The sequence below is a fragment of the Anabrus simplex genome, chromosome 1 (assembly GCF_040414725.1).
Source record: "Anabrus simplex isolate iqAnaSimp1 chromosome 1, ASM4041472v1, whole genome shotgun sequence".
Taxonomy (NCBI): Eukaryota; Metazoa; Arthropoda; class Insecta; order Orthoptera; family Tettigoniidae; genus Anabrus; species Anabrus simplex.
The window spans coordinates 697,842,383-697,853,506 of record NC_090265.1 but is presented as its reverse complement, the minus strand read 5'-3'; the positions used below and the strand labels follow the sequence as shown (position 1 = coordinate 697,853,506).

General features: G+C 43.5%; 1 protein-coding gene across 1 annotated transcript in view; it reads right to left on the bottom strand.

Moving 5' to 3' along the window:
* Nucleotides 1-7,431: 7,431 nt before the first annotated feature.
* The window catches only part of LOC137502964 (uncharacterized), a 291,246-nt gene continuing 287,553 nt past the window's right edge, over nucleotides 7,432-11,124 (bottom strand). The window contains exon 2 of the mRNA XM_068230233.1: nucleotides 7,432-9,283. Coding sequence (XP_068086334.1) covers nucleotides 7,432-9,283 — 1,852 coding nt within the window. The remainder of the gene's footprint in view (nucleotides 9,284-11,124) is intronic.

The following is an 11,124-nucleotide window of genomic DNA, read 5'->3' as shown; positions in this document are numbered from 1 at the left end:
GAATTCGACATTATTTTCGATTATTTTTACATACCACTCCTCCTTCGCCCCCCGACCCAAACAGGGATGAACTTGGACTTTAAAAATATCCGGAGTGTCACTATTCATGTCAAAGACCCCGAAAACTATGGATTCGATATTATTTTCTATTATTTTAATACCTAATCCCACTGGGTGAGTTGGCCGTGCGGTTAGGGGCGCGCAGCTGTGAGCCCGCATCCGGGAGATAGTGGATTCGTATCCCACTGTCGGCAGCCCTGAAGATGGTTTTCCGTGGTTTCCCATTTTCACACTAGGCAAATGCTGGGGCTGCACCTTAATTAAGGCCACGGCCGCTTCTTTCCCATTCCTGGGCCTTTCCTGTCCCATCGTCGCCAGAAGACCTATCTGTGTCGGTACGACCTAATGCAAATAGCAATAAAAATACCTAATCCCCCATGACTTCGTATATAAAGATACATTGATTCATTCCTGAATTTAATCACCGTCAACAACAAACATAGAAGAGATAGAAATACATATTATTACGTGCCATCCCTCCGACTATTCTTCACCTTGTTTTTCGCGTGTCCTTTGAAAAGCGTAACCGGAATGTTTTCATTCCGGCTGGACACCAAAAATTCTGGAATTTCACCACCGGAGATATAAAAAAGGCTCGCTGCGAAAAGAAAATCAGTGTCGTGGACTTACACAGCAGGTAGTACCAGCTGTCAGGGGAGTTGGCTTGTGTGGCGGGTCGAGTACTGAGTGCTTTGTGTACTACCGTGGAGTGCCGAGTATAGTGTGTACTGCGTTTGTGTGTACTAATTGGGTCATCCACTATCAAACTCCATCGATAAACATTGTTTAATTCGTAACACTATTGAAAGTGACGAGTTTCGCCATCATTTCTTCTATCTTGTACAGACCAGAGGCGGATCCTTACTTCCACGCCTTGTTACAAAGCACTGATAAGAGACCAATCGGACTCTTACTTATGGAGCACATTGTGTTTCTGTCAGTAAGAATGTCAGAGCAAGGAATAATCTACCATGCATAATAACGGTGTCAAGTTGGGGACACATCCAGCAACTGTACGAACTACGGCCCTGGCACTTTTTTCTCTAAGGTAGAGGGCCTATATATAGCCCCCTTAGCAGATTCGGACTTGTAGAAATTCAGGAATATTATGAACAATACTAGAAATTGGTATATATACTACTGAGTATATTGTCCATTTACGGGCAAGTTACAATGAAATTTTTATAACGTAAGGTAGTCAGTATTCGACAGATACATAAACACTACAAAAACTAAACTACCAAAAATGTGTTCGCAATCTCGTCCCCCACCAAATTTATGAAAAGTACTAATAATTTAGTCCGCCTCTGTTGTGTAGTGGTTAGCGTGATTAGCTGCCACCCCCGGAGGTTCGGGTTCGATTCCCGGCTCTGCCACGAAATTTGAAAAGTGGTACGATGGCTGGAACGGGGTCCACTCAGCCTCGGGAGGTAAACTGAGTAGAGGTGGGTTCGATTCCCACCTCAGCCATCCTGGAAGTGGTTTTCCGTGGTTTCCCACTTCTCCTCCAGGCGAATACCGGGATGGTACCTAACTTAAGGTCACGGCCGCTTCCTTCCCTCTTCCTTGTCTATCCCTTCCAGTCTTCCCATCGCCCACCAAGGCCCCTGTTCAGCATAGCAGGTGAGGCCGCCTGGGCGAGGCGCTGGTCATCCTTCCCAGTTGTATCTCTCCACCTAGAGTCTGAAGCTCCAGGACACTGCTCTTGAGGCGGTAGAGGTGGGATCCCTCGCTGAGTCAGAGGGAAAAACCGACCGTGGATGGTAAACAGATTAAGAATGAAAAGAAGAAGAAGACAAATAATTTAATTTTTTCAATTCTAACCTGACCAAACACATTCCCTATAATGAATTACTGGAAGACCTTTTATGAAAAATGTTTCCTTTGTATTCTTTTTAACGCACTCTTTCAGCGTTGATCTGGGATGTTAACCGCTTTACTTGCACTTTTATAACCCGTTATCTTGTCCTTCACTACCTTAACAGCCTTTTTATAGCCTCCTTATCCCATTGCTTACGTTTTACCAACTTAAAATAATATTAAACATAAATAAAATGAATGGGGACGAAATTACGGACATTCCCTGATTTATTATAATGGGCGCTACAGTAAATCACGCCAACCACCTCACTGTAGCGATTACATGCCAGGAACTACACCACACGACTGAATACTATTTCATACACATATCAGTGCTCGCTCTAGCAATAACAGACTCTTAATTTGAATGCTGCACTGACTGAGCTCAGCATGAAAAATGAATCCTCCTTGTACACGGAAACTAAGCGTGGTGCACACAACCAACTCTCACAACAAGACAGTGGGATGAGGCTACGCTTGTGCGCGCCGCTAAACATTAGGTACCAAACGTGCAAACACGAAATCCATAGCTAGACGAAATTAGTTGCGGGGACGTAATTTGGCCCTCATGCCTTACAGCTCAATATGCTTGTCTTGTGCGTGTCAACTCTGTCTTTTCCGGGAAAGTGGACATTACTTTGAACGACACGTGCTATGCAGTTTCTGGCTGCCTCATATCAATAAACATCTCGAAATGCTATACCACGCTTGTTGCAATCCGACGCCAAGTAGTAGGTGAAACTGAGAACCTCAAACAAGAGGTGAACAACCGTTATACTTTTTATGATAATAAAGAAGTAAAACATGCCTCAGATCAGCGAGGAGTTTCACTAATAACACCAGGCTAGCACCAGCCATACCAAGTGTTCTCAGGAATCAATACTGTCAGTAACAGTCCACACTATCCGACTGGAATCGGCCAACAGAAGGAACTCCCGTACATACTTCGCAACCTTGTCCTGTCTGGAAGACCCCGAATAGGATAAGAACTGGAATGCGTAGAGCCAAGGCTACGCTCACAAGATGGGGTTATGCACAGGTAGTCGATTACGACTGGTGTGCAATTCAAGATCCTGAGCATCTATTCCGATACCCAAACTGCCCTGTGGAAAGCTAACTTGAAGACTTCATTACAGTCAGTGATAAAGCTACTGTGGCTGCTTCATACTGGAGCGCTTTCAACATTTGATGATGCTTGTATAGGATCATCATCATCGCTGACAAGAGTTCACTTATTTTGGATTATAAGGGGCAGTCAAATGAAAACCATTCACCCACTACAACGTGGCCATGAAATGGTTGCATTGAAAAGTAAATTACCACATTAATATATATATCCCACTGGGAGACGAGACGGTCAATTCCAGTTTTGAAGAAAGAGGGAGGTCGCTGACAGATCCACAACCGCTCCCACTGTTGCACTTCCTCGTCCGAATGAAACTGACGTCCACGAATGTCTTTCTTCCTCTGTGATTTCTCGGATAAGGCCATCAATCCGTCCTATCATATCAGGGGTAATGGCTCGATAGGCCTGTCTTGGGAGCTCATCATATTGCGGTGATATGCGTCCTTCTCTGAATCTCATATGCTACCCGTGCACACTCATCATGGACATGCAGTGTTCGCCATACTCAGTAGACATGCGACGATGGGTTTCACGTACTCCAGCACTCTGTCTCTCTCGTGGTTATCCCACGTCCGTTTAGTGATTCGATCTGTTGTGCCGCCATTCATGAACAGCATTCCCGGGGGTGTTTTCCAACAGGATCAGGCACGCCCCCCTGTCGCTGTTGTAACCCAACGTGCTCTACAGAGTGTCGACATGTTGCCTTGTCCTGCTCGATCCCTCGATCTTTCCCCAGTCGAGCACGTATGGGACATCATTGAACGACAACCACAGCGTCATCACTGTATTGATCGATCAAGTGTAACAGGCATCGAACTCCATCCCACAGTCCGGCTCCATGGCCGTCCTGACCTTAGGTCACAGGGGTCCCGGGTTCGATTTCCGCCGGAGTTGGGAATTTTAACCATAATTAGTTAATTTCGCTGGCACGAGGGCTGGGTTTATGTATCGTCTTCCTCATCATGCCATCCTCATCACGAAACGCATTTCGCCTGCGGGAGTCATATCAAAAGCTCTGCATCTGGCGAGCCGAACATGTCTTCGGACACTCCCGGCACTAAAAGCCATACGTCATTTCATTTTCCATCCCACAACTTGACATCAGGCACCTGTACGACACAATGCATGCACATTTACATGCCTGCATTCAACAGTCAGGCCATTATACCGGTTATTAATGGACCAGCATATCACATTTGCGATGGCTTTTATCGCGCTGATATAACCTGTATTCTTGTACCTTTAATCAATTAAATATGTTACCTCGACAAATATATTGCAGAGTTTCCGTATTCTACATTCCTTTTGATGGTGTTTGGATATTTCTTCCGCCAGTGATTATTAAATCCCACAATAGGTCGCCCGGGAGCGGAGGAATTTAATATATTAATGGTCAGAGATCCAGCATCACCGGCATACGTAGTAATCAAAAACTCAACAGATGGCAGTAAACGACACCAACTTACAGGTCTGGCTGCAAGGGAAATCCACGAAAGGGGTTACTTTATCTCCCTGCTAGCTTTTTACAAGCTGTGATAGGCTATTGTGTTCCGACGAGCGTGCGCCGCGAGTATTGGACTAGCTTTTTGCGATTTATATAGCTTTTTTCGATATGGTTAGTAAGAAGGGAGTCAGTGAGCAATACATTGCTTCGATTTTGGACTCTACGGATGTAGATGAAAGTGATGTTTGATCTCCCTTTGCACTATATCTGCTACGCTTCACCTCCTCATTCTACATCTTAGAACTCCTATCTAAACTTCGGCCACTCCTTAAAACGCATCTCCCTACCCAGAGAGACCCGTATCATTTCTCCTTCATCAACACGCATCTTCGATCACCCACCTTACCCATATCACACTTCACACTGTTCTCTTCACTGCTCCTGGCCCGAGAGAGGGCGTAACCCTCTAGGGAAGAAGATGTTTGATTTGAAGAGTCCGAAGACTGAAACTTAAGTAGTGAGTCTTCTGCGTGCAAGAGCGACTCAAGTTCCCTGGAGAACGAAACAGCTGACGAAAGCACTGACGTGCGTAACTTGGACCCAGCACCTTGAAGTACCATTATGATATATAACATTAATCAAGGGCTAGTTTTACGATCACATTTTGACATTGTGACCGAGCCTACGGGGCACTTTTCACTATTTTTTACACCGAAATGTTTACACATTTCGCCAGGAAACATTGATTCAGGGAAATAAATGGAAACAACGGGCAACACGTCTAATTAGAATATGTATAATCAAAGACTGGTCATCTCCAACACTATCTGATTTAAGGGATTTGAATAGTGTAAAACTTATTTGTTGAATGACTCTAACATAGCGTCGCGAATAATTTCTATAATGTCCTACGCACCTCTGCGATGGAGTACATCCAATGTTCAAGGTATGTAAATAATATTACATGCGTAAGCATGTTTATGGCTAGTGTTCGATAATTCTAGATGAGTTCTAATTTGCCATATTTTCTGTCTGCGTTCAGACATAAAACGCTTCCACCCGCGTAGGGTAAAGGCTGTGTCAAACAAGAAGCGGACTCGGTACACTGCGTTGTCACATCATCCTGGTCAAACAGAAGGCGGCCTACCGCAGTGGACCAGACTAGTTCGCAACGGACTGGCGGACAGTTGTAAATTTTCACAGAGTTCGCGCGGCCAACACTGAACAATGTCTCCAGAAGATACAGAAAAATTCATTTATCTAGTGCGTGATCATGAACATCTGTACGACAAACGGCACGTCGATTACAAAAGATGACAAGTTGTCTCATGATTCTAATGTCATCATCCCTGCACGTCGATTACAAAGATGACAAGTTGTCTCATGGTTCTAATGTCATCATCCCTAGGTCGCCCCTTTCAGTGGCCCCTTACGACAGGCAGGAGATACCGTGGGTGTATTATTCGTCTGCGTCCCCCACCCACAGGGGTTGCTGACCATTCGATTAAAACAAAAAAAATGATAACACCAGTTCGAGAAAGAAAAAAATGAGTCGGTATGCACTTGATCCGACTGCTTTCACACTGGTTCGACCTGACTTGTCCGCATTCTATTTGACTATTCCAGTCTGTGGCGGCCTGCGATCATGTCACCCGCGCGGACAGTCCGCTTCCTGTTTGACAGAGCCTTATTAAAGGTAGCACTGATATTTTGGATTAGAAGCCCTAATAATCTTATATGTATAAAGCGGAATGTCTGTCTGTTTATCCGTCCGTCCGTTCCGCATACAAATCCATCCCTTCAACCAATCTCAACCAAATTTTGTATGCTTACCCCATCTGCAAGAAATGTGAATAGCCCCTCCCCATTGCATATACTTGGGCCCTTTGGCTCATTAACATAGGCTAATATAGGCGAAATATTGATTTTGTCATACAAGGACGAGACAAAGCTCATTTTAAGCTTCATAATGCGAATAAAAAACTCAGTGAGGCCCTACGTGCCCCGAAAGGTATGTTTTATGGGCCTAAAATCAACCTTTATGGAGATACTTGCATCACACTACCCAGCTGCAGGAACTGGATGAAGAAATGAGCAGCCGTATCCATGGCAACGTCACCTCAAGAATTTCACAATAGAATGCAGGCCTGCTGTTGGAAGTAGGCACGTGTATAAATGTAGGCAAGGCCAAGGAGAGATCCTACTACACTTATGACTCTCTGAATAAAAGCACTCTAAGGGTAAGCCACCCCTAGGGGTGGAGGTGGGGAGGCGTGACATATAAAATAATCGAAAATCGTGTCGAATCCGTAGACTTCGGAGTCGCTGATATGAACACTGACATTCTGCATGTCGTTTACGTCCAAGTTCAGCCTCCATCGGTATGGGGTTGAGAAGGGGTGAAAAAGGGAAATATCCAAAATAACCCAAAAGAGTATAGATACGAATTACTTTCTCGAGGAGACACTGGAGGGGTAGGCATGCCTAGCAAACCTAGGAGAGATAATTTGAAACGACCAAAATTATCATCGAATCCACAGTTTCTGTGGTCTCTGGGATACATTGTGACACTCAGGATGCCGTTTAAGTACCAATTCAACTGCGAAGGCATGGTGAGAAGTGGTGATGAATAAAATGTGCAAACTGACCGAGATTAGTTTAATTACCGAGAAACTGAATTATCTATAATTAAAACTTGAAATTAAGCACATAACGTGCCGATGACCTAGCTGTTGGGCCCCTTTCAACAACAGGCATATCGAACACATAACAATAACTTCTAAACTACAAACGTCAACGTCACAATAACGAAATCTACAAAAAATCATTTCACACATAATTCACAGGTAATAAAATACCTAAAAGTAAACAATTAATTAAGTGCCCAGCTAGCGCCGTGTAATATGGCTATAATAATTATAAATCTAGTGTAATTAGAGAATTACCTGCGCGTGCGTGGACGAGGTCCTATGAGGTCAAAGGTAACGACCTTCTCCGGTCGTTCCCTCTCTAATACTTGGAAGGCTTTGTACACCTCTGTGTTGCCCTTGGAGGATCTACGTTTGTGCTGCAGGATGGAGTGAGGCTTGATCGCAGCCTGTATCTCTGTCTCTTTGATGCCACTCTTTCTTCTAGACGTCTGCTGTTGTGGTCGTTTGGGAACTGCCTCCGGATCCAACATGGAAGACTTGTATTCAGGTTCAGGCGGCACGTTGTCTTGAGAGGTTTCATCCCCCTCGGGAGCATCCTGTGGAAGTACACTGTCTTCTGAACCACCTGGGAGACCATTAACACCCTCATTACCACCGCTATCCCCACCACCACCACCACCACCACCACCTAAACTCGCACCTATACTGTCCTGAGGCCTCTTATGTGACGAAGCCTTCTTTTGCCTTCGCCTGGGAGAATCTCTAAATGTTTCTCCAAATACAGGGAATAATGTGACATCGTTATCCGCGTGAACTGCCATCGCGTTAATATTTGACCTAGCCGTTGGAGGAAACTCGACAAAATTAGCATTTTTCTCAGTCATTTTCTCAAAATCTCCTTCCATTTTTAAGTTTGTTTCTTGTTTTTTTAACTTCGGTCGTTCCCGCGGGAAGTTCACAAAAGAGTCCTTATATTCTGGTTTACTTTCTATATTTCCCTCTAACCTCAGATTGGTGGAAGGTCTTTGTACGTCTGGTCGTCGGATATGGGAAGATAAATCCATAAACTGGGAGCGTATTTCAGTATTTTTTTCAAATTCACCCTCAGGTTTTAAGTTACTGGCTGGTCTCTTCACAATGGGGCGTTCTCTTGGGTAATCTACACATATACTTTTGTATTCCGGAATGTATTCTACTTCGCCTTCTAAATGTAAATTGGTCAGTCTCTTCAGGAGTTCTGGCCGCTTTACTGGTCCATATTCAACGTACTTGGAGTTACTTTCAGTTCTTGTCTCGATTTCTCCTTCTAACCTGAGATTTGTTGGCCTCCTCCGTGACTCTGCTCTCTTCGGGGAAGGGAATGCCACGTATTTATCTCTCTTTTCGGTCGTGGTCGCCATCTCTCCTTCCATTCTCAAATTGGCACGTTGTCTCATGATCGGTGTCCGATTTGGGGAAACGTATCCGACGTACTTTTCCCTCTTCTCTGTCATCGTATCCATTTCGCCCTCCATCTTGAGAGTGGTGGGTCTTCGAGTCAGTTCCGCCCTCCTTGCTCCCTCATAGGCGATGAACTTTGCGCGCAGTTCGGACTGAGTGACCAGCATATCTCCTTCATACTTGAGGGTAGTTGGCTTGCGTGCCAGTGGAGGTCTCTGCTTTGCCGGAGAGAACTCCACATAGTGAGAGGACTTCTCCGTCGTTGTTTCCATGGGAACGTCTTTAGATGGACCGAGGATTGTTCGCGGCCTGCGGTTTGTGGCAGGTCGTTGCCTTGGAAACTCGACGAAGGATTCACTGTATTCCGCTTTCAAGAACACTTCTGTACCAAAATTGACTGCATCTCCTGGAGGTCGCACTCGACGCCGATGTACTCTGATGTTCTCCTTATCGTGGAAAGGGTATGAGAGAAAGCGACGTCTGTACTCTGACTTGATGAACTTGAGAGAACCCTGTTCAGGGTGCAGGTTGTCTCTGGGCCGTAGGTGACTTGGAGGACGTCGACGGCGATAGTGGATTAGTTCATCGACCGTTACACCCGGAGGGAAGCCTGTGGAGCCCGCTCTGTGCCCAGAACGACCACGTAACTCGGGCTCGGAGTTCGACTTGTACTCCAGGCGAGGAGGAGCCAAGGTGGTTGCTCTGTAACAGAAACATTGATGTTAGGTTCATCGTGATTACCTATTTTATTTATTTAGTCAAAGATTCCCCTGAGCTGAAGCTCGAGTTGGGAATAATATAAATTAGTTGCAAAACATGACAAGAATTTTAAAATAGAGATAAATATATATATATATAGATATAGATATATACATATATAGGTATAATTTTAACTAATCTATATATACCTATATAAAATAAGAGTTTTGTGTGTACATTGTTCAGAATTTAAAAAGAATTGTATTTCTGTATCGGTCGTGTCCATACTAACAAGGAAATGCACTTTATAATTTTCCCTAATTTCTGTCTGTCTGTCTACTATCTCTCTGTATGTATGTATGTACGCGCATCACGAGAACACGGATGAAGAGCATTTAATAAAAATCGGTATGTAAAGACGGAGAATAATTCGCTACAATATAGGCCATAATTAATTTAATTCACGCTGAGTGAAATGGTGGTTTAGGGGAAGGCCTAACATTTAATTCTCAAATATTTATGTTATTAGTGGTCCTATCGATAAATACTACATAACTAAAGTTACATGGTATTCAGTTTTCAATAATTTATGTCTTATACATTTTAATCACCGGCTATGATAACAGAAATATTCATGAATTTGTATTTTTCTTGCTAAGTCCATATCAGCGCCGAGTCACGAGAAAATGAGTAAAGAGATTTTAATGAAAATCAGTATGTAAAGTCGGGGAATAAGAAACTACACTCTACGCTATAAATAATTTTATAAGATGTCCTAATATCATAGAGTCGGAAGAAAACTAAATCTGAGGGCCTACAATATCGCAAGATCATAAAATTGATCAACAATAACATTACATTGATCACTGTTTGTTGTCTGCTTTGTGCCTTCTGTTGCACTAATCTCCGATAGATGGGATTACTGCCGCGTACCGAGTGTAACATCCTGCCTGAATATTGGTGGGAGTAACTCGGGAGTAGGATCTCTCTCTTCTTTAGTATGCCATTTCTTTCCTCTGGTTCGTAAATTTTCTGATACTCCTGGTACGTAACACACTGGTTCATCATAACAATCCAGTTATTAATTCCCTACTCTGAGGAACTGATTAGAATGAGCAGTGTGCATATTTAACGGAATAGTGGCAGAGGAGAGTTCGCGTCTGTCTGCAGCCTGGTCATACCAGCACTGGAACTTTGGACTGTTAGATCGGTAGCGTAGTACTTTTCGTTTAAAGAGAGGAAATGAGCGGTTTTTAAATTTGATTGAGTATTTTATATAACATTGTTTTAAATTGCTACAATCCAACTGACGTCGTAATGATCTATGTTGACTTCATTTGGGAAAACCACAAAGACAATCTTTCCGAGAATTCCATAGCAAAGCACAGGTACATCAGTTAGTACCAAAATAAGTACATGAATGTCGAACGCACACATTTTTGCAAATCATACGTACGAGATCAAAATTGTATAATCAAGTAGGGAAAGTCCTCACTGAATTATGGTCACCAGATCTGCAGGATAGGAATATAAGGAAAATTTTTCACACAAGGGATTTGAGGAAGAGGAGAAGAAACCAACACGACGTACTTGGTCGGAGGAACAGAAATCACAGCAGTCGATGAAAATGAAGAACTGTTGGGCAAGGAGGAAAGGTCAACAAATGTTGATTCCGCGTGGTCCCAAGTGACCCTTTCGCGCAGAGGGGAAAAGAAGAATACATGAAGTACTTAATTGAGACATATTAAAAATTGGATTATATGGCCTTAAATATTACAGCTTACATTTCTTACGGTACATATAAGACATCTTAACTAAAACTGCAGAAATCGCTATGAATAAAT